This window comes from Pan paniscus, chromosome 3 (assembly GCF_029289425.2).
Source record: "Pan paniscus chromosome 3, NHGRI_mPanPan1-v2.0_pri, whole genome shotgun sequence".
Classification (NCBI taxonomy): domain Eukaryota; kingdom Metazoa; phylum Chordata; class Mammalia; order Primates; family Hominidae; genus Pan; species Pan paniscus.
Window position 1 is genome coordinate 39,267,249 of NC_073252.2, and position 24,981 is coordinate 39,292,229.

General features: G+C 35.6%; 1 protein-coding gene and 1 long non-coding RNA gene across 16 annotated transcripts in view; one reads left to right on the forward strand and one right to left on the reverse strand.

The window, feature by feature from the left end:
* The window catches only part of KLHL5 (kelch like family member 5), an 80,494-nt gene that overhangs the window by 35,210 nt on the left and 20,303 nt on the right, over positions 1-24,981 (forward strand). For 9 of the 10 annotated variants that reach the window (XM_063603518.1, XM_063603519.1, XM_063603520.1 and 6 more), the window contains 5 exons: positions 1,148-1,284; positions 2,008-2,204; positions 6,573-6,785; positions 16,917-17,103; positions 23,533-23,757. In XM_063603518.1, coding sequence (XP_063459588.1) covers positions 1,148-1,284; positions 2,008-2,204; positions 6,573-6,785; positions 16,917-17,103; positions 23,533-23,757 — 959 coding nt within the window. The remainder of the gene's footprint in view (positions 1-1,147; positions 1,285-2,007; positions 2,205-6,572; positions 6,786-16,916; positions 17,104-23,532; positions 23,758-24,981) is intronic. The other variant, XM_055111281.3, reaches the window with a different exon arrangement.
* LOC129397581 (uncharacterized) overlaps positions 1-24,981 on the reverse strand; it is a 119,903-nt gene that overhangs the window by 16,064 nt on the left and 78,858 nt on the right. For 4 of the 6 annotated variants that reach the window (XR_008625124.2, XR_008625121.2, XR_008625120.2 and 1 more), the window contains one exon: positions 21,974-22,088. The exons of 1 other annotated variant lie outside the window; for it this stretch is intronic. This is a non-coding gene — a long non-coding RNA (uncharacterized LOC129397581). Of the gene's footprint in view, positions 1-15,980; positions 16,007-21,973; positions 22,089-24,981 lie in introns of all 6 variants that reach the window. One more of the 6 variants, XR_008625126.2, reaches the window with a different exon arrangement.

Below are 24,981 nucleotides of genomic sequence, written 5' to 3' on the forward strand. Positions count from 1 at the left end.
TGGCCAAAAATTTTAACATCTGATAATATTATGGGGAAAATGTTAGTCTTATACAATGCTGGTGGGGTCTAAATTGGTACCTTACTTTGGCAAATCTAATGACTCAGCAGTGCCACTCCTGGGGAGGTAAGAAAATGGAATTAGGGAGCCAATGATTATCTGTATCATAATTTTTATTACTTTTAAAAATGAAAATGTTTATTTAAAATCTATTTAAGTGTGTTGACATGGAAATATCTTCAAGACATTATCCAGTGAAAAAATGCCTGTTTCAAAAATACGGCCAGGTGCTGTGACTCACTCCTGTAATCCTAGCTCTTTGGGAGGCTCAGGTGGGCTGATTACTTAAGGCCAGGAGTTCAAGACCAACCTGGCCATCATGGCGAAACTCCATCTCTACTAAAAATAAAAAAATTAGCTGGACATGGTAGTCACGTCTGTAATCCCAGCTACTCAGGAGGCTGAGGCAGGAGAATTGCTTGAACCTGGGAAGCAGAGGTTGCAGTGAGCCGAGATCATAGCATGGCACACCAGCCTAGGAGACAGAATGAGACTCTGTCTCAAAAAAAAAAAAAATTATAATTTAAATGTATTATATATGACCATTAAAAACTTAGAGACATAGCTAATATATTTTATAATTATAAAAAATATAGTTTTATAGTGTTATTACAACATAATTTTAAAACAAAATGCAGACTAAGATAATAATAGAATATTATAAAAGTTTAAAACTTGCTAGCAAAAACCATTTTCAAATGTCTCCCATATATTCACTACTTCTATAATTAAATTTTTTTTTAAATGGCTTAGTTTATTTTCAAAAATGATAAACAAACAATAACTTTTAAATTTTTTCCTTTATATAGTTGATTTGATGCTATGGGCTTATAGCTTGTTTTCTGGATGTCATATAGCATTATTTGAGTAGTGAAGTGGTAAAGCATTCACCTCAGCAGAAAATTTGGTAATGGTAATTTATTATTCAAAGGAAGGAACTAGAGCATAAAGCAATTTGTCAAGCTTAAAATGCATTTCCTAGTACCATGCACTGTGAGTAACAAATAAAAAAGAAGCAGCAGCATTTATTAATGAACATCAACTCAAATGTGGTCATTGATTTTTTTTTTTCCTAATGTGTTCACAGATTGGTGCTCTCCTCTGTCTCAGACTATTTTGCTGCCATGTTTACTAATGATGTCAGAGAGGCAAGACAAGAAGAAATAAAAATGGAAGGTGTAGAACCAAATTCATTGTGGTCCTTGATCCAGTATGCTTATACAGGTAACGAGTCTGAAAATGTAAATTAAAACCTCTTAGATTTATGTTGTATTATTAGATTTCAGATTTCTGTTTTTAGAAAGCATGCCATAGCTAACAGTTAGTTCTGCTATTGTCATTACTACCCTTTGTATTTAACCTGGTGATGAATTAAAATTTCCATACTAAAACCTTTAAAATGGTTATCATAATTAAGTTTTTGAATGGCCCTTTAAAATGTTAATATAAAAATTAAATGAATTATGTAGTGTCAAATTTTTGCATTTAAAATTTGAGAGTTGGCCAGGTGCAGTGGCTTATGCCTGTAAATCCCAGCACTTCGGGAAGCCAAGGCAGGACGGATGATCGCTTGAGCCCAGGAGTTCGATGCTGCAGTGAGCCATTGGTTACACCACTGCACTCCAGCCTGGGCAATAGAACAAGACCGTGTCTCAAAAAACAAAAAAAATTGAGAGTTATACAGGTATATAGTAGACATAAGTTACTAACGTATCATTTTAAAATTCTGAAAATAAGCCATTAGTTTTTATTTTAGTAGATGTCTCAAGGAGCTAATAATTTTTTCCCCATTTAGTCCTTTTTTTCTTTTTGGGATGTCTTAAACCATGTAGGTCTGTAATGCATGTAATGAGCTCTTATATGGAACCACTACTGTTAACATCAATTATTTTATAAAATAAGGTTAATGTAGTTCCATGGCTAATGGAATTTCTTTTTACCATTAAGGCCGCCTTGAATTAAAAGAAGATAATATTGAGTGCCTGTTATCTACAGCTTGCCTTCTTCAGCTTTCACAGGTTGTAGAAGCATGCTGTAAGTTTTTAATGAAACAGCTTCATCCATCCAACTGTCTTGGAATTCGTTCTTTTGCTGATGCCCAAGGTTGTACAGATTTGCATAAAGTGGCTCACAATTATACTATGGTATGTATTTTTTGAAAGTGAGAAAGTCGATCCTCCATATGCATATTTCTTATTGTTGCAGGCTTATCTACATGTTACTGTTTTCCCATGGCTCTGCCACGTGTCTTGCGATTGAGCTTCATTGCCTAGTGTGTCATATTTTCATTGAGTTATAATGGGAAAGCACCAAGTAATACTTCTCATGGGCATCTGAATCAAGCCCTAAGTTACTGCAGTCACTGGGAAGCAGAACAGTGGCCTAGGACTGTTCCATTAAGATTTTCAGATTTGCTGCTTTTTAAAATAGGACTCTCCCCAAACATTTTACTTTGCTGCACGTGGATGAATTTCAGGATTGTTCACATATTCACTGATAGAAATTGGTGACAGAGGTTGCAGCATATTGGTAGAGGACAAATGGGAGGCTTTTTGTTAAGGATAAATCTGACTATGTATAAACTATTTACAGCCATGTAGAATGATGTTTTTATTCATTATAGCAAATTATGTGCTCAATAAATCGTAGAAGAGGTTCTGATTCAGTAGCCTGAAGGATGATAAAATGAAATAATCTGTACAACAAACCCCCATGATACAAGTGTACCTGTATGACAAACCTTCACATGTACCCCTGAACTTAAAAGTTAAAAAATGGATTGACCTAGGATAGTAAGAAAATAAGGGCATGTTGAGAGCATAGTGTTAGGACCACCCTCTGTGGTCTTAACAGTAGAGGGGTGCAGGCAAGGGAGGGTGCATGGGTTTTTGAGGAATGTTCATGTTGCCACACTGTAGCAGTTAGTTCTTCACACCTGGGCAATGACTGAAGAGTGTTGCTTTAAATGCTTCAGTTTAGGGCAATACAGTTTCTAAGAGAAGAAAAAATGTGAATATTCACATACATGTGTACAGTTATGGATATTACCAATTTTATCAACATTTAGGAAATGTTATTTTGCCTATCCTCTCCTTCATCGTTCCACTGAGTTGGGATATGAAGAGATTGAGAGTGCTTTAGGAATCTTTCATTAGAGAAATAGAGATTTGGAAAAATTGTAAGAATAGGTATTTACAAACTATTGGCAAGATCAATTCTGTCTACTTCATGAGCTTGGTGTGAGGATTAGATGAGTTAATGGAATTTTAACACTCAGAACATTGATTGGCATGTCATATATCCAGTCAATGAGTCTCATTCCATTGTTGTCATCATCATTATATAGATTTCCTCTATCCAACACAATAGAAATTTATGGGAGGGAACAAAAGCACTCACAAAACCACAGCCTTTAATGATTGGTTTTCCTCCCTGTGGTGTAATCATTTCTCAGGAATTTTTTATGATAGTCACAGCGTCTCAACTGGAAAAATAAAGAGATTGTACAACAGGATGATAATATATAGCCCTAGCATGCTATTATGTTGACATTTTAAAAATTAAGTCCATTGAAATGTTTTTTTCCCTCGGTCTTTATCATTCTTTATAGATTCTCATTTTAACCATACACCTGCAGTTTCAACTACTTTTTTGAATGAGATGAATATAAATAAAGTTGGATTTTTTTCTTCAAAATCAGTTTAGAATTTGAATAATCATCTTTTTTCTAGGAAGGTGTTTTATTCAGGTGAAAACATTTGTATGCATTTAGGTCACTCCTGTTGTTTACAGTAGAGGCATGATTGCTGCTTTAAGGCTTACACAGAAATTAAATTTAAATTAGCTGGATGTTTTTAAAGCTATTTTCATAGCCAATTAGTTGTGGTAGATTTTCTCAAGGCCATTATTTAACATTATTCAGTTTTAACAGAGACATGAAATTGAATTCTAATAACAATAAGTAATTTAGAGGCAGCTTGTCTGATTTGAATTGTTGCTATGGGAACCAAATGAAAATGTATAGCAAAATTCAATCTTCAATTTAAATAAATCCCTCCATAATTTCAGTTGCCTAAAAACTATTCCAAAGGGGGAAAGGTCACAATGCTAGCAAGTGTTTGGTAACATGATAGTTGTGTATATTGTAATATGGATTTAAAATATAAAGCATAATGCCATGCCAGTGAGTTCAATCAGTGAATGGTGCATGGACTGGGGATGTTCACTGATCCTGCACGAATACAAGTGGTAAAAAATGAGGAGTCCTCCCCAGGATCCATGAATCTGGAAACCTGTTTTCTCATTCTGCCTGCCACTGAACATGACCTGGAGCAAGTCATGTAACCTCTAAAAAAGTCTTAAGACTGTTTGTATGATTATAACTATTTAATGTCATTTTGAATTTATGACACAAATAAAAACATTTAATTTTAAAACTTAAAATTGTCTTTCTCAATCTAGAAGACTTATAAAAAACATTGAGATCTGCTAAAGTAGCTGCTTCAAAACCAAATTAATACTTTTGAAAAATACTTTGTATTCAACCTTGAGTTCAGTAGTATTTCATAAGTTGTTGAAAAACTCAGTTTTCACTTAATGTAAATTATACTAGAATGGAATGGGCATTATTCTGAAATAGATATATCAACAAATAATTCGTCAAGTGCATATTTACGTGATAGTCCTTTTGTTACTGATGAAATCCAATTAATGCCATTTGAAAGTATGGCATAGTTATACCAGTGTATAAATCTGTCGATTATACTTTATATGTTTAAGGAATTGGAAATATATATTATTATTTCAGTTTCTTCACAATCTCACATAACATTTTATCATAAGTACCTTTCCATGTACCTACGTGATCTTTGTCTTTGAAATTTTTAATGCTTATTTAATATACAGCTCCCTATAACTGAACATATAGGCTATTTCCCATTTTTTACCATTGTAAACAATAATACAGAGAAGTATTGTTAGGTAGTCAGCTTTGCTTTTTGCTTACAAATTATTATTAAGGTTTAAATTACAAGTGGGATAACTGGGTTGAGAGTTTCAACATTTTTGTAGATCTTGCTATGTGTTACCGAAATAATGTCAGTATGCAATTCAATAGAACCTTTTGCTTGAAGCCATTCTAGCACTGAAGTTTTATTAAAATATGTTTCTGAAAATGATAATCCATCATTTAAAATAGACTCATTTAGACATCCTTGAACAAATCATGATAAATTGAAGCAATTGAAATTCATTAATTATTCATGAATGGTTTTCCCCTTTAGAACTTCTACTGATAGGAATGTCAAGCTAATATATATTTTAGATCAGTACCTCACTCAGGTTACCGCAGGCTATATGGAAAATATAATTCTCATTTTAATATAGAAGATAGTTATTGATAGTCCTTATCTCTAGCTCTAATTTAAACAGCTTTAGCTTCTTTAGTAAACCTCTGCATGCTGAGACAGCGATAATACATCAGGAAATATGAGAAAAACATTAAGGGACAATATGTGTCTAGTATTTGCATTTATAACTATGTCAACTATCCATTCATTAAGACTTAAAACCTTTCAAATCAGATGGTATGTTTTCCTTCTCTCCAGATTATTTAGCGTAATAACCTATCAAGGTCGTCTCACACCTAAGGGCATTTTTATTTCCCATTTCAAATTATAGAGGATTTGATTCTAACGTGAGGCCAGGACTGAGTCATCTTCAGTCTAATGTCCTGATCCCAGGGCATTATAGGTCACTACTTTTTTTTCCACCTTTGGTCCTTTTTCCTATGAGACCAAAATAGCTTTGTAAATAAATTATATTAGAAGAGATTAAAAATTTAAAAACAGACCCTTAGAAGAGATTAAAAATTTAAAAACAGACCCTTAAAAGAGATTAAAAATTTGAAAACAGACCCAAAATCCTAGATGGTCTTACAAATATCATTAAAACGATCTTGATAACTCTAAGAACAAATACTCATTCCAGGGAGGATCTGAGAAGACATCTGTGGTCTAGAATGATTCTGGGAAATGTAGCCACTCTGGAGGCCATTTCTTAGTAAGAGAAGTAACCAAGCTCTCTAGGTATTTGGCTCCACTGCTGGCCAAATTCTTCAGCACCCACAAATCCAAACCGCAAATCCACCCACTTCTGGTGTTAGAGTATCATACATCTCAGTGTCTAATTCATTATTTCTCTCTTCCTTCAAAAGAATTGCCAAAAGTATTTCCTAACTTGAGTGAAGTAACACTTAAATGTCCTAGGTCCATTTTTTAAATGTAATAAGTGATACAACACTTTAATTCTACTTGCATATGTTTAACAACATAATTGCAGTTTAATTTTTTTTTCTCTGCTGTGTTTCTTTCCTAACAAGTAAGTATTACATTTTAAGGTCTAAAATATAAATTGTGTGTTGGTAGCTAATATAAAAAGCTTTTACTTTCTTCTAAGTAAATTGTGATGGTCAGAAGGAACAATATTGTTTATCTGCTATTTCTTCCCTCTAGGAGCATTTCATGGAAGTAATCAGAAACCAGGAATTTGTATTATTACCAGCCAGTGAAATTGCAAAGCTCTTGGCTAGTGATGACATGAACATTCCTAATGAGGAGACAATATTGAATGCACTTCTTACTTGGGTCCGTCATGATTTGGAACAGAGACGGAAAGATCTAAGTAAACTTTTGGCTTATATTAGGCTACCTCTTCTTGCACCACAGGTAATTAATAGGCACTTGTTTATAGGAATTTTTCTTTGCCTATTCTATCAAAGAAAGTAATTGTACATGTATTCCTATGAAACGTGTAGGTGAAAAGATAGTGAGCTAACAAAATTCTGTTTATGCTTTCAGTCCAGAAGATCTGGCTACCTAAATTGCTTCAATTAAGTAACATTCTTTTTTTTTTTTTTTTTTTTTTGAGATGGAGTCTCACTTTGTTGCCCAGGCTGGAGTGCAGTGGCACGATCTCAGGTCACTGCAACCTCCGCCTCCCCAGTTCAAGTTATTCTCCTGCCTCAGCCTCTCAAGTAGCTGGGACTACAGGTGCGTGCCACCATGCCTGGCTAATTTTTGTATTTTTAGTAGCGATAGGGTTTCACCATATTGGCCAGGCTGGTCTCAAACTCCTGACTTCAGGTGATCTGCCTGCCTCGGTGTCCCAAAGTGCTGGGATTACAGGCATGAGCTGCTGTGCCCGGCCTCAATTAAGTAACATTCTTGATTTTGGATTAGTAACTTAATTGACTCAGCTACAAACCTATCCTACCAATTGGAGAATTACTAAAACTGCTAATAAAAGGAGCACTGGACTCTTGAAACCAGAAAATTTAGATTAATTTCTTTGCCACATGTTTATTAAGTATCCACTAAATATTGGATTCTGGTGATATATAGATTAACAAGGTATATTAATAGTCAGAGCTCTGACATTTTAAAACTCTGTGACTTGGCATATTCACACAGCTGAGTTTCTTCATCGGTCAAGTAGAGATAACATCTTCCCTGACTACCTCACAGGATTATTATAAGGATCAGAAACATGCTCTATGACATAAAATGTGCTATGAATAAAAATATTATTTCAGAATTAAGAGATATCTAGTTGGTGTGTTCAAGGCAATCAGTCATAACATTTACATGCATAGTTTTCCCCTTTTTATAATTTTCACTGGAATATATAAAAATTTTCCCTGCATAATTTGCTGCCTATCTCAAGGCCTTGAATGGTGACATTCTTTCTTGAAAGCAGAAAAAGAATGAGCTGTTACTGTTCAAGTTCAGACTTTCTTTTTCTTTTTTTAATTTAAAGTGTCACAAATGTTCTCTTATTTGCAGTTATCTTGAGCATAATGTATTATTTCCTGCTGTTGTGAGCAAAAGTTACTGTTTGTTTTTTACAGAGACAGTAATCAATGTGGATGCTTTCTAAGACCTTCCTCTTCAGAAATAGAATATTGTATGAATACATAGAACTGAAACTGCATGTGTTGATGATAATTCAGGAAAAGTAACATAATAAAATGTTTCTCTTGAAATCAGATTTTTAAAAGGGAGTTACATTTTTACTGCTACTTAGCAGATTTTTAAAAATTCTTTCTAGATGAAATCAAACCAAATTTGAAAAATCCGATCCGACTTTGAGAAGAATCTGTGTAATTAAGTAACCTGACAATTGACTTCACTTCTGTAGTTTCAGATATTTATGATACTATATTTGCATGAGTCTCATAGACCTTTAAAATATCCCTTATCCAGGATACTGCTGATAATCCTAGCCATAAGTTCTTAGGGTTGAAAGGCATTTTGGAGATCATTTGTTCCAACACCTGTTCTACAAATGAAGTGACAGACCAAAAAAGTAAATCCATATGTTCAAAATTACAATGTGATTGCATAAATTCCTCTCTTTCTGCATTGTAGTTTTATTTGGTTTTTGCTATTTGGCTAACATCATAGGGCTAATAAGAGGCAGAGGTGGGACTTGAACCCAAGTACAGTTCTGTGCCTTGTCCACTAAACCATTCTGCCTCTTGAGTGTACTGTGTGTAAAATTGCTGGGGGTGGCGGGGAGATGGTATCAGATGGTGGAAGAAATAGATTAAAAAATAAATCAGTGATTATAATGAGATGAAGACTGTGACAGATACATGAATGTGGCATTCTGAAAATAATAGAAGTAGCCCACCAAAAAGAGGGGGTTTTGACGAGAAGGCAGGGAGAATTTCTTACAGTGTTATTTGATCCACATTATGAATTAGCCACCCAAAAGAGGGGGCATGATAACCAGGAGAAATAGGAGCTTGTACTTCATCATGAAGTCATGAGCAAATATATTGTGTTTTGGAATTTGAAGGTAGTTTGCATGGCTGGAGTGCAGAAATAAAAGGTGATAAAGTAAAGAGATGAGGCTGAAGAGGGGAATGGACCAGAACATGGAGAACCTCTAGTTATGCCAAGGAGTTTGAATTTTATCCTGAAAGCAATGAGGAAGCACTAAAGGATTTTTTAATAGGAATTTTATTTCAGAAATTTTATTTTATTTCAGAAAGATTACTATAACTGCATTGTGGAGAATGGATCTGAGGGGTCAAAGCCAAAAACCAATTAGGAAGGCTTTTGGAATTCAGACAAGTGAATTAGGCACACTGTGGCAGTGGATATGGATAGAAATTACCAGGCTCAAGAGCTATTTATGAGGTCAAATTGACAAAACTTCATGACTGAATGGTGAAGGTATACAAAAAGAGGAATCGAGAATGACTCTGATTTGTGCAATTAGGTTAATTAAAAGGTGCCGGCAATTGAAACAAGGAATATAGAATGAAGAGCTAATTCAGGGGATGGGGAAGGAAGTTGAAGAATCATGTTCCCAAAGCTTCTTTGCACCTTTAATTCTTTTAGAGTCTAAGGACTCTGAAGTCCTTAGACTTTTTTGAAAACTACTTCCTTAGATTGTTGAATCCAAAGGCAAGAGAATGACACTGGCCAAGGAGTACACAAGAGTGCTTGGGATGGAACCCTAGGAAACACAGTATATAGTGGTTGTTCCCAAACCTGGCTAATTAACTGAGTGTTATTAAAAATTGATGTCACACTTGAAAAAGGACGAAGTTTTATCATCATCCTTTGCTACAGAGAAGACAAGGAAGAAAAATCCAGTGGATTAGCCCAGTGGTTCTTAAAGTGTGATCCCTAACAGGAAGATCAGCACTACTTGGGAACTTCTTGGAAATACAGATTAGGCCTCACCCCACACCTACTGAACATGAAACTGTGGGGCTGGGGCCTGGCAAATGGTGTTTTAGTAAGTCTTCCAGTGGCTTTGATGCATCCTCAAGTTTGAGAACCATTATCCACCACAAGCAGTGGTGATGGAAGCCACATTGCCTTGTATAATTTAAACAAGTTACTTTACCTCTCAGAACATTTTTCTTTCCTACAGTGATAATACTGTGCTGCAGTATTGTGACATTTAGAGATGTTGTCAGGGTTGATTTTTTTTCATTGCCAAAAGTGAATGGCAAGATTGCAGAATTAGAGTTATCAAGTAATAAAGTTTTGAAGTAGACACTAAAATAATGAAGAAAATGTTGGATTATATTCTGTATGTTTTATTTTAAAAGGTAGGAAAATATAACAATCATTAAATTGCCATATGCCAATCAAATAATAAATGACTAATATTTTAAAAATTGGGATTAGGTCTGTTTACCAAGAGAATTTATTTTTGTGAAATAGTTCCTTTTCCAATGATACCAACTAAATGAGATTTTATTCTACTCTGTTAATATGAAACATTCCACTTACCCTAGCTAGAAGGGATTCAACTTACATACAGTAATTTTATCATCGTGTCTCCAACAGTAGATTCTTAAAATAATATAGGAAATAATGCCTGTGATTGTAATCCTCTACCAAATGATCATTTTTGTATGGTTTTTTTTTTTTTTTAGACTGAGTTTTGCTCTTTTTGCCCAGGCTGGAGTGCGGTGGCACAATCTCATCTCACTGCAACCTCTGCCTCCTGGGTTCAAGAGATTCTCCTGCCTCAGCCTCCCGAGTAGCTGGGATTAACAGGCACATGCCACCACCCCCAACTAATTTTGTATTTTTAGTAGAGATGGGGTTTCACCATGTTGGCCAGGCTGGTCTTGAACTCCTGACCTCAGGTGATCCACCCACCTCGGCCTCCCAAAATGCTGGGATTACAAACTTGAGCCACCATGCCCAACCTTTGTATGGCTTTTTAAAAAACTCTGAATAATCCAGAAGAGAAGTATTTATGGTCATTTTATTTTATATTTTGAGGCAGGGTCTCACTCTATTGCCCAGGCTGGAGTGCTGTGGTATGATCATGGCTCACTGCAGCCTCAACCTCCTAGGCCCAAGAGATCCTCCCACCTCAGCCTCCTGAGTAGCTGGAACTACAGACACACACCACCAACACCACCATGCCCAGTCAGTTTTTAATTTTTTTTTTTTTTTTTTGAGACAGAGTCTCACTCTGTTGCACAGGCTGGAGTGCAGTGACACGATCTCTGCTCACTGCAACCTCCCATCTCCCGGGTTCAAGCGATTCTCGTACCTCAGCCTCCTCAGTAGCTGGGATTACAGGCGCATGCCACTATGCCTGGCTAATTTTTGTATTTTTAGTAGAGACAGGGTTTTACCATGTTGGCCAGGCTAGTCTTGAACTCCTGACCTCAAGAGATCCACCCACTTCGGTCTCCCAAAGTGCTGGAATTACAGGTGTGAGCCACCATGCCCAGCCGGTTTTTTAAATTTTTTTGTGGAGAAAGGGTCTCACCATGTTGCCCTGAGTGGTCATCAACTACTGGACTCAAGTGATCCTCCCACCTCGGCTTCTCAAAGTACTGTGATTGATTTTATTTTACTTTTGAAAGCATTCCAAACATTTCAATTTGATCAAATTTTAAACCATGTGAATAGAAATATAGGACATATGTACATTATTTAAAAGATTTTGACACCTAAATTATGAACGTTTTCAATGTTTAGCCTGAATTTATAAGTATCTGAGTCTCCACTATTCTGCTCTCAGTTTAGTATTGTTTTCTACAGAAAGTCAGAAATATAAAATGAGTCAGTATTTACCTTTAGCATTCTTTTAGTTTACAAGGTCTTGATACTAAAACAACTTTTTTTTTTTTTTTGGACAGGGTCTCACTCTGTCACCCAGGCTTGAGTGTAGTGGCACAATCATAGCTTACTGCAGCCTCAAACTCCTGGGCTCAAGTGATCCTCCCACCTCAGCCTCTCAAGTAGCTGAGACTACAGTCACTGTGCCCCATCACACATCTGACTAGTTTTTTGTTTGTTTGTTTGTTTGTTTTTTGTAGAGACAGGGTCTCACTTTGTTGCCCAGGCTCTCTCAAACTCCTGGCCTCAAGCAATCCTCCTGCCTAAGCCTCCCAATATGCTGGGATTATAGGCATGAGCCACCTCGCCCAGCCTCCAAAACATTTTTTTAACATCTATAGAGTTAATAAATTATTCACATTCTATTTGTGTTTGAGGGGACAGTTTTAGAGCAATAGTCATAAGGTGAACAAATACGAAAGTGAGGATAAAAATTTACAAAATGAAAATTTATTCCTGTATTATGAATGCTTTCAGTTTAATAATTTGCTCTTCTTTTGTAGCAGAGAAGGCATTTAGTATTCACCAAAAATGCAGAGTTCGTGAAAGTATATATTTTGTAGTTTTTCTCTCAGTGTCTTCTGAATAATTTTCTAAATGATATCTGGTTCCTCCCATTTGATTAATCTGATACTTAGATTAATGGCTTTTTTTACTCAAAATTAATCCTACTTATTCATAATTTATAGATACTATCTGTATATTAGGAAATATACTTTGCTTCAAATTGCAGTTACTATTAAGTCTCCCAAGAGTTTACTTTCTACATTTTTTCACATTTATTTTTATTTAGAAACGACTAAAGTAATTGTATATAATAGAATTAACATAAACATTAAAATTAACCTTAATGAGCCAACTTTATGCATATTCACTAATGGTTTCTGTGACAAGTATAACTAGGTTTTGTGTGCATAGAAAAAAATGTGAAGTAATTAATACCAAAATGTATATTCTGGTGTAGGTCAGGGGACTTAGGTCTTAATTTGGCTTTTTTGCCTTTGGTATGCAGTGCTAGTTTCCAAATACCACCAACTTTTTTGTAGTGACTCTTTTTAGAGACTGTTTCTCTCTTCGTCTATAAAAATATGAACATATCATCAACATCATTAGTCACTAGCAAAATGCAAAATAAAACCACATTTTCCACCTTCCCGAATGGCTAAAATAGAGACAAACTAACAATTGGCGAGGATGTGCAAAAACAGGAACCCTCGTACAGTGCTGGTGGGAATGTAAGACGGGGCTGCCACTTTAGAAAACAGTTTGGTTGTTTCTTAAAAAGTTAAACATAAATTTGCCATATGCCCCAGCAGTTCTACTCCTAGGTAATAATTACCCCAGAGAAATATATCCACACAAAGACTTGGACATGAACGTTCTTGGCAGCTTTATTCATAATAGCTTGAAACTGGAAGCAACCTAAGAAGCATCCATCAACTGATGAATGGATAGATAAAATGAGGAGTACCCCGATGGTGGAATATTACTCAACAGTAAAAAGAAATGAAGCACTGATATGAGGAGCTACAGCAGGGACAAGTCTCAAAAGTGTGCTAAGGGAAAGAAGCAAGACACCAGAGTCTCCATATTGTATGATTCTCTGTATATGAAATGTCCAGCAAAAGCAAATCTGTAGAGACAGATTAGTGCTTGGGACAGAAGATGGGAATGAGGATCAACAGTAAATGGGCATGTGGGATCTAATTGAGGTGATGAAAATGTTTCAAAACTGTTTTATGGTAATGGTTCCACAACTTGGTAATTTACTACAAATCATTGAATTGTGTACTTTGAATGGATAAATTAGGACACGTAAAATATGCCCCAATAAAATTGTAAAGAAATATATTGTCAAATACAACCCACAGTGTATCAAAAGGATACACTCTGACCAGAAAGGTCTTTTTCCAGGAATACTAAAATGATTATTAAGAAATCTATGAAGGGGCAAGGCATGGTGGCTCATGCCTGTGATCCCAGCACTGTGGGAGGCCAAGGTGGGAGGATCACTTGAGGTCAGGAGCTCAAGACCGGCCTAGCCAACATGGTGAAACCCTGTCTCTACTAAAAATACAAAAATTAGCTGGATGTGGTGGTGCATGCCTGTAATCCCAGCTACTCAGGAGGCTGAGGCAGGAGAATTGCCTGAACCTGGGAGGCAGAGGTTGCAGTGAGCTGAGATTGCACCATCACACTCCAGCCTGGGCGACACAGAGACTTCCCGTCTCAAAAAAAAAAAATCTATGGAAGTCTGTATTATCTTTATTGAATATAATAAAAATAGATGACTAAATGTTACAGCAACTATTATCCTAAATAATGAAACACTAAAACCATATCAATTCAAACCAGAAACAAGATACTCTGTATCAGCCTAATTATTTAACATTGTTTAGAAGGCTTTAGCAATTGCAATAATAAAATAATTGGCATACACACTAGAAAAAGATACTCAACTATCCCTATTTGGTGACAGTTACGATTATTTGCATAACACGTAGAGTTTAATAAGGGAATTTGGTAAAGTAATAGGTTAATACAAGTGTAATCAGTAGATTTTCTCTCCTGCAAAACATATATGAAATAAACTTTTAAAACCCATTCCCAATAGCAATGAAAATAATAAAATATATAGGAAATATATAATCAAGAAAGGTATAATATGTAGAAACCTATAGAATAAATGGAAAGGCTTCTTGAACAGAAAGACAATATAAAAATGTCAGTTCTCCAAAAATTAAGAAAATTAATAAATTTTATTAATAAATAAATTTAAGTTCTTATTAGAATTCCAAGAGAATCAGGATAAAAAGAACTGAATAAATTTGTCTTAAGTTTACATGAAAAATAAAGGCACAAAAATACCAAAGGAAGCTATGAAAGTTAACAGCGAGGGAAAACTTAAAAATATTGGGTATCAGAATATGCTATAAAGACACTGTAATATACTATTTAGAAATAGGAATAGACAAATAGATCGATAGAACAGAATAAAGAATAAAAAAAACAAATCTCATATACTTTGAGATCTATTTATGAGAATGTAGTATGGCCAAGATTCAATTCAGCTGGAAATGGAGGGGGTTATTTAATAAGTGGTACAGAACTGGCTATTGATCTTAAAGAAAATAAAAATGCTCCTCCACTCATACTCTATTTAAACATTAATTTCAAAAAAATGAATTTCACATGGATCAATGGCCTAAATGAAAGAAAGCAATAAAATCTTGCCAGATAATCCAGAAGACTACATCTACAAACTGAAGCAAAAAGACAAGACTTTGTAACCAGGACTATGAAAAGAAAGACACATATTTGATGACCTAAATATGAAAAATTATTTGAATGGCAAAAGTATTATGAAACAACCTTAATAGACAAATGATTAAAAATCTAGAAAAATACAATTGAAAAATAAAGGATTAGTGTGTGTATTACAAGGAACTCTTAAAATTTTTAATCAAAAGATAGTAGAAAAGAGGCAGATAAAGGAAGAAAAAAGTACAAATGGTCAAAATATTTTAAAATGCTTATATTCACTTATCAGGAAAATTCAAATTAAAGGGAAAATGTGATATCATTAACAAAAAGAGCTAAAACACTTATTCCTGGCAGGAATGTTGTGCTCTTGTGCTCTTATACATGGCTGTAATGGAATGTGAGCCACTTTGCTATACATGGCTATATATATGGCTATATATATATATGGCCCTCTATATATACATAGCACTATATATATATATTATATATACACATATTTTATATATATATTATATATATACACATATTTTATATATATATACATATTTTATATATACATATATATATAATGGAATGTGAGCCACTTTGCTATACATGGCTATAATGGAATGTGAGCCACTTTGGAAAATCTGACAACATTGATCATACACATAGACACACACAGATACACATATATGTGCACACACATGCATACATAACATACATACATATATACTTTGACCCACCTGGAGTCAATTCAATTCTTACAAATCTATCCTATAAAGGTAAAAATTAATACATAAGGACTTCTGTACTGGACTTGTTTTTAGTAGCAGAAAAAAGTATGTTTACATATACACGTATATATATACATATATATACATATGTATATATGTATGTACATACTGAAACAAAATTGATGTCTGTAATAAGGAAATGGCTAAAAAATTAGCATATCTATATACTACGGAGTATTATTCAGTTATTAAAAAGAATAAATCAGAACTATACCTTTTCAGAAGACCTGGAGGAATTTTCTTGAGATAATGTTGAGTAAAGATGGTAAGACGCAGCAAAGTATATAATAAAACAATTAGTAAAAGAAAAAACTGTAAAAATTATTACATATATTTATATATGTTATACATATAAATGTATGAGAATTATGTCAGCAGAGGTTTGCATAAATATGAAGAAAATATGAAAGGCTGCACACCAGGTTGTTTATAAGGCAGGGAAGAATTGCAGGATGGGGAGGGGCAATGGAGAACCAAGCACAAAAGGAAAAGATTTTTAATTTTTTTTGTTTTATTTAATTTCCAATGTGATCATATTTTCATTTTATTTTTTAAAAGACAAGGTGTAATCATATTTGTGCTAAACATATAAAAATTGTATTTGTGTTATATAAATATATAAAGCTGGATTCAGTGACACAAAAGGGATTAATGTTTTTAGACCAATCACTGTTTGGAGTTCTTTTCCCCTTGAGAAACTGGTAACTTTTGTTTTTGCAGTTGTGAGCTGAACATCGTTTAGCAAAGTTAAGTGAACGCAGCATAATTAGTCAACTCCTACTTATAATTATTCTTCCATTAGAATTATTTCTGATTTTAATAGTAAAATTATTTATTTTAGAAAATCTGGAAATTATAGAAAAGTAGAAAAAAAAACTTTATTTAAAAAGCACCAGTATTCCTACTACCCAGAGATAAGCACTACAGTATTAAGATTTTAGAGTATACCATTTATGCTACTCGTGTTTTGTTTTTCAATGAAATTTAAAATGTAAATCTTGTAAATGTTGCATATTTTAGTTAAAAATATGTGCCTATGCTTGAATTTTTTAAAAATATGTAAAATCCATTTGAGAACTATGTCATTTTTTTCTGTAAACCCTACCATTTTCTTAGTCATTCAGTATACATACCTACTATTCTTTTCTAGTTCCTGGCAGACATGGAAAATAATGCACTTTTTCGGGATGATATAGAATGTCAGAAACTCATTATGGAAGCAATGAAGTACCATTTATTACCAGAGAGACGACCCATGTTACAAAGTCCTCGGACAAAACCTAGGAAGTCAACTGTTGGTACATTATTTGCAGTTGGGGGAATGGATTCAACAAAAGGTATCAAATAATCTTTTATTTGGGGGAGGGAGGACCAGAGAAAAAGATATTTTAATAAGTGTATATATGGCCAAAGAACTCTTTGGAGAAATGGCTGGCTGCAGGACAGGGGCAGAAAAAGTACCAGATAATTGTGTAACATCCTCTAGGCCAGAAAATAAGGAAGTGCTCAAAGAATGATGGAGATAGGTCAAAAGACACAGGAAACAGCTTGCAGGGGCTACTACTGTACAAATCTGGGATAATTTGAGCATCAAAATAAATAATAGTAAAATATTATAACCTATGAAATCAGTAAGTTTCCATGGTTCCACACATCTACAAATAAACAAGGGAGAAAGGAAAGCTCTTCCTTACAGAAGAATGCCAACGAATGAATATAGAAGGAAAGATGAGATTACAAAAGTTACCATTTAGTAACCACCAATAACCAATTCAGTCAAGAATTATCAGCGGATGCTGAGACTAGTGGGAAAAGTTTGAGAACAAGATAGTCTAAAAGTGTCTCTCAGCCACATGTTTACTAGTTACAAAGAGTAAAATAGTGTATTTACAGTAGAAAAACCTGGCACACAGCACTTAAGCAAACGATCAAAGATAATGTTGACAGAAATCAGACTAAGCAACAGCATTGTGCAAGATAGGTTGCACGGAGAACTTAGCCGCCCATCTATGCCGTCCTTGCCAGGAGCATATAACCTGAATCTAATCATGAGGAGGAAACAAATCTAAGTTGAGAGACAGTCTACAAAATAATTTATCTGTCTATAGTATTCAAAAATGTCAGTGTCATGAAATATAAAAAAGATTCAGAAATTGTTCCAGATTATAGGAGACTAAAGAGACATGACAGCTATTATAATGCATCATCTTGGATTTTCTTTTGCTGTAAAGGACATAACTGAGACAAATGATAAAATCCAAACAAGGTCTGTAGATTAGATAATAACATTGTATAAATGTTAATTTCAGGCCAGCTACTGTGGCTCACGCCTGTAATCTTAGCACTTTGGGAGGCCGAGGTGGGTGGATTGCTTAAGGTCAGGAGTTTAAGACCAGCATGGGCAATATGGTGAAACCCCATCTCTACCAAAAATACAAAAAAATTAGCCCAACAATGGTGGTGCATGCCTGTAGTCCCAGCTACACGTGGGAGGCTGAGGCAGGAGGATCACCTGAGGCCAGGAAACAGAGGTTGCAGTGAGCCGAGATTGCACCACTGCACTCCAGCCTGGGTGACAGAGCAAGACTCCATCTCAAAAAAAAAAAAAAAAAAAAAGTTAATTTCCAGATTTTGATTATTGTATTTTGGTCTTATAATTTCTCATTTTGAGGAAGATACACTGAGTATTAGGGGTATAATGCCATCATTTCTGCAAGTTACTGTTTTTTTGGTTTTTTTGTTTTGAGATAGAGTCTTGTTCTGTCACCCAGGCTGAAGTGCAGTGATGCTATCTCAGCTCACTGCAACCTCTGCCTCCCAGGTTCAAACAATTCTCCTGCCTCAGCCTCCTGAGTAGCTGGGACTACAGGCACATGCCACCACACATGCCTGACTAATTTTTGTATTTTTAGTAGAGATGGGGTTTCACCATATTGGCCAGGCTGGTCTCAAACTCCTGACCTCAAGTGATCTGTCCGCCTCAACCTCCCAAAATGCTGGGATTACAGCTATGAACCAGCGCACCGGGCCACAACTTTTTTTTTTGAGATGGAGTCTCGCTCTATCACCCAGGCTGGAGTGCAGTGGCATGATCTCGGCTCACTGCAAGCTCCGCCTCCTGGGTTCACACCATTCTCCTGCCTCAGCCTCCCGAGTAGCTGGGACTACAGGCACCTGCCACCATGCCCCGCTAATTTTTTTGTACTTTTAGTAGAGACGGGGTTTCACCATGTCAGCCAGGATGGTCTTGATCTCCTGACCTCGTGATCTGCCCTCCTCGGCCTTCCAAAGTGCTGGGATTACAGGCATGAGCCACAGTGCCCGGCCACAACTTACTCTTAAAACAGTTCAGGAAAAAAAAAAATACCTACATAGCAAATACAGTAAAAAGTAAACATTTGGGAAAACTGGGTCAAAGGTATCTTAAGAATTCTTTGTACCACTCTCACAAGTTATTATTAATATTAAAAATAGGCCAGGATTATGCCTGTAATCCCTGCACTTTGGGAGGCCAAGGCGGGTGGATCACTTGAGGTCGGGAGGTTGAGACCAGCCTGGCCAACATGGCGAAACCCCATCTCTACTAAAAAATACCAAAAAAAAATTAGCCAGGCATGGTGGCAGGTGCCTGTAATCCCAGCTACTCAGGTGGCTGAGGCAGGAGAACCACTTGAACCCGGGAGGTGGAGGTTGCAGTGAGCTGAAATCATACCACTGTACCCCAGCCTGGGCAACAGAGCAAGAGTCTGTCTCAAAAAAATAATAATAGCTAAAAATAATAGCAATAAACACTATGCACAGTGCCTACAGGGTGTCAGTATTATGCTAGAAGCTTTCTGTGTGTTATCCCTCAATATGCATTGATCTCCCCTTTCTTTGAACTCCTAGTACTAGCAGGCTGCAATCTCCTGACAATCTCTCTGACTTCTGGCTACCTCTCTGATGTCAGCTCATTCTATTAATACTTCTTCCCTCACTGATGCTTTTATTTCAACCCCATTGGCCTTTTCATTCATCTAACAGGCCAAACATTTTATCCATATCCAGGATATTGCTTTAGCTGATGCTCTCACTGGCATGCTCTGCCCCCGGATGTTGAAGTGCCTAGCAGAAATAATTCACTCAAATCTCTCAAATGTCAGCTTACCAAGGAGGCCTTCCATGACCATTCAATAGCAACCCCCGACTACCACTTTCTAACCTGAATAACATATAACATAGTGCTATTTATTTGTAGATGCTTAAGTTTTAGATATAGGCCTGATGACTGCATGGTACAGAAATAAATAACTTAAGATAACTGATTAGGGTTACAGTATAAATATTTCAACATTGGAAAAGATTTTCCATTGTTCAGATAATCTGCAAATACTTATTAAGTATCATCTGTGTACCTGGAACTGGTGCTAGCTTTTGTAGTCATTACTAGCACTCTTCTTCTCCCTCTTTTTCTCTCCTTTTCAAGGCTTTAACTGTTATCTCTATATTTATGTATAATACCCTCACTTTGATTTTATTCTCATATTTCCAACTTGTATAAAATATCTATTTGATGCTCAGCTTTTAACTCAAACTTGGTACATGGAAAGGGAAGGAAACTTGCCTTGGTACATGGCAAGGAAAATGCATATCTGTCTTTTCAGCTTTCTGGGAGATGAGTTCCTGCTTCCCATCAAGGCTTATACATACAGTGGAAAACTCCCCAAGCTTGGGAAGGGGACTAGATACTAAGCACCCAAAGTAAACAATTCTCATTCTCTCTCTGTCTCTCTGGAACCTTAAATTCTGACAGTCATCAGGTCTTTTTTCAAATGGGCCTTATATCTAATTCTTCCAAATTTCTGCTGCCATCCTTCTAATTCCAGTTAGCCTTCTGTCAGCCTACATATTTTGTTCATGTTAATTTAGAGGGAATAGCATTCATTATGTTGTTAATATATGGAAGGCATTATGCTAAGCACTTAGCCTATATTATTTCATTTCCTCTTCTTAACAGTTCTCTTTTATAGATAGGGAAGCTAAGACTTGGAGAACTTAAGCAACTTTCCAAAGATTAGACAACTAATTAGTGATAAGATCAAGATTCAAACAGGCATTTTGGCTTTGGAGATGATACTCTACTCCATTAACTCTTCAGTGAACATGGCATTATTCTGCTCAAAAACTCCAGCAGTCTATTTCTTACCACATAAGATGCAAATGCCTCATTTAAGACTTTCTCTAATCTGGCCCTTCTGTTTGACCAACTTTATTTCTGAGTTTTTTTAGTGATTAAATACTCTGACCTATCCTGTTCAAGCTATCTGCCTGGCCCTAATTTATCTTATTTCCCATCTTTGTAATGAAGAGCAGTTTGCCTTAGTCGGTTGGTAGTCTGACCATTGGACTCTTGGTCCCTTCATGTATCTGTTTAGTATAGGGCCAAAGAAATCAGCTAATACGGGCTCCAAATAGCCACTGTGAAAATGTTAGAGTATATTTGTGCTTACTTTTATAAAAGGTTAATTATTTGGTATAAATTAGGGAAGTCCCAAGCGTTTACATAAAATTTTATACTTATTAGGATTTTGTTAATTTTGGATATTTGGATTATATATATATATATATATATATATATATATATATATATATATACCTGAGACTGTGTTTTAATATTTTTATGTTTGAAATTAGCAAAATAACTTTTAGTTACCAATTCATATGAATATGATACTGCTTAGTAAACTAGATCTAAAAGAAATAACTTAAAATTCAAAAGAAAAGTATTCCCTAAATGTATTCATGAAGAAAGATGATTAGCTTTTTATTTGTTGGAGGGAATTTTCTAATTTGATTTGATTTATTTGATGGAAGGGATAATATTTTAAGATCAAATTTAGAGTAATTAAATATACCATTACTATGTATGTTACTATTATAATGTAAGCATATGAGTAAAAAACCTCACTATAGCTAGAAACTATAAAGAAAAAGTATTCAAACATATTTTTCAACAGCTGTACTAAGTATAAGGGACTCTGTTTGGTGCTGTGAAAAATACAGAGGTAAAGGCCGGGCAAAATGGCTCATGCCTGTAATCCCAGCACTTTGGGAGGCCAAGGCGGGAGGATCACTTGAGGCCAGGAGTTCGAGACCAGCCTGGCCAATACAGCAAAACCCTGTTTCTACTAAAAATACAAAATATTAGTTGGGAGTGGTGGTACATACCTGTAATCCCAGTTTGGGAGGCTGAGGCACAAGAATTGCTTGAACTTGGGAGGTGGAGGTTGTGGTGAGCGGAGATCATACCACTGCACTCCAGCCTGGGTGATAAAGCAACAGTCTGTCTCAAAAAAAAAAAAAAAAAAAAAAATATATATATATATATATATATACACACACACACATATATATACACACACACACATATATACACATATATACACATATATACACACACACATATATATGTATACATATATATATATATGCATGCAGAGGTAGAAAAAGACTTGTCTATCCCAAATAATTTAGAATTCTGTAGGGTAAATAAAAAATAATAAAAACTATAACACGAGAAAATCTATATGTATAACACAACTATTTCTAAATTTTAGGAAGTTATCAATAATACTAGTGCTCTGATGACCAAATTATAACAAATACTTTAGAATAAGTGTTAGTCAAGATTATAATTCTATAAGGCTAGCACGGCTTACATGATGTATTAGAAGCTTAGAAGAGAGAAGTGGGTTCTAGTTGAACTCTTCACAATTGGGGGTTAGGTTTTTTTAGAGGGTTTTGTTTTTTTTGTTTTTTTAAACATCCGCTCATCTTAACTCATAAAGAGAACAAAGGAGTCCTGGAATCTTCCAATTCTTAAAAAAAAAAAAAAAAAAGAAAAGAAAAACATAGATGCCTTCAGGCAGCAACTTCCTGAACTCCCTACCATCATAGTTCCCAAAGTACCCGATCTGTACTTACCCCGTCCTTGCTTATTGCAATAGAATATGTTCCCCTCCTCCCGTGAAAGACAGCTCTTCTGCCTATGCCCTGGATACTGTGCTTTCCTGCCTCCCCACGAACCATAATGAACATGGTTCATTATGTTCGTTATGATCCCTTTCATCTCCTGTATTTTTAGCTGCTTTCCTCTCAACCAGATCCTTTTCATTCACATTTAAGCAAACTCTGAGTTTTCAAATTTTCAAAGCAAAACAAAACAAAACCTTCCTCAACTCTTCTAGTAATTTCTATCTCTCCTTACTTTGATAGCCAGACTTCTCAGAAGAATCTTCTATGCTCACTGTGTTTCTTCATCTCCCAGTCACGTCTCAACCACTCAATAAGGAACCTCCCCCTGAAGTCATCAATGACCTCTGTGTGGCTAAATCCAATAATACTTCTTAGTCTTCATCTTATTTGATCCTTTCAGTAGGATACTGTTAGCAGACCTACTGCTATAAACTTTCTTCCTTTGGCTTCCATGACACTTAACGCCTCTGCTTTTTTTCCCCCCACTTCTGGGTGTTGTTTCTCACCCTTCTTTGACAGTTAATCCTTGTCCATTTGACCTTTTCTTACTGGGGCCTGTGTATGCCCTGGAGAATAAAAGGAGATGAGGACACAGAGGTAGGCAGAGGCTAGATCATGCAGGACCTTCATGAAATATAATAAAATTATTATTCTCAATGCTAATAAGATTATATTTTTGTATCTGTAATTTCATAAAATTACCAATCATGGTATAATTTTTATTTACATAACTTATATATATTACTATGAAGGAGCAACAAGCATTGAAAAGTATGATCTCCGTACAAATATGTGGACTCCAGTAGCAAATATGAATGGGAGGAGGCTACAGTTCGGTGTTGCAGTGCTAGATGACAAACTGTATGTGGTTGGAGGAAGAGATGGACTGAAGACTTTGAATACTGTAGAGTGCTACAACCCCAAAACAAAAACTTGGAGTGTGATGCCACCTATGTCCACACATAGACATGGCCTTGGTAAGTACAACTATGCAGATTCACTCAAAATATCACATAGCTCCCACGGCACATTTACATTCTGAACCAGGCAGAGGACCCGTGTGGCAGCCACTGCGTCAGCAGCAGTCACCAAGCATTCCTCACATGCTGCAATAAAGAATTTGGTAGGTCATCATAAAAGATGAGGCCAGATGCAGTGGCTCATGCCTATAATCCCAGCAATTTGGGAGGCCAAAGCAGGAGGATTGCTTGAGCCTAGGAGTTCAAGACCATCCTGGGCAACATAGGAAAAAACAGTCTCTTTAAAAAATTTAAAAATTAGCTGGGAAATTTTTTTTTTAATTAAAAAATTTGGTGGCTTGTGCCTATAGTCCCAGCTACTCAGGAGGCTGAGGAGGGAGAATCATTTGAGCCTGGGAGGTCAAGGCTGCAGTGAGCTGTGATTGTGCCACTGTACTCCAGCCTAGCAAAACATCTATCTCAAAAAAAAAAAAAAAAAAGGATCAATACCAGTGAAGGTATGGTTGAGTTTAGATAGTATGGTTTATACAATACTCAATTTATTAATACCACCAGAGTAGAGGCTTCCCCCAAATAACAATTGACAGTAATGAAAACTCTCTAGGGATGAAGATTGAAATGGGTATGGTGGTGGGTACAGTAAAAGATCAAAGAGACATAGATTTCCACTAGTTGTAATTAGTTCTCAGTGAAAGATGATCTTAAGTTTGATAAGGAAATAAAACCAGAGGGTTAAGGCAAAGACACAGAGAAGGAGCTTAAAATTAACTATATGAAATTTAACACAGTAAACTTGTAAAACATTACTCCTGAGTCCGTAAAATCAACTATTATATAGGCACAGACTGGGAAAATGTGAGTTAAGCATGAATGAGACTTAGAAATTTGGGTTGACCATAAAATCCAGGGTAAATAGAGTGAGTCAACTGCGTGCTTCCCCTCCCCTACCATGGGGAAGAAAATATAATTCTAACACAGGCTAAATCCTTATGGATATAGTACATAGAATGTGATTGCTCATAGTCCAGCTGTTTTGTGCAAATGACATTGTGCATTGAATACTGTCATTAGTTCTAGGTGCCATACAAAAGACTTTATTGAACTGCAGCAAGTTGAAAGGAAAATGATCACATAGCTCAAAACTGTCTTCTTTAAGCCCTAATTTAAAATTTTTGTGTCATTCAAAGCAGCAATGTTCTTATTAAGTTACCTTATAATTAA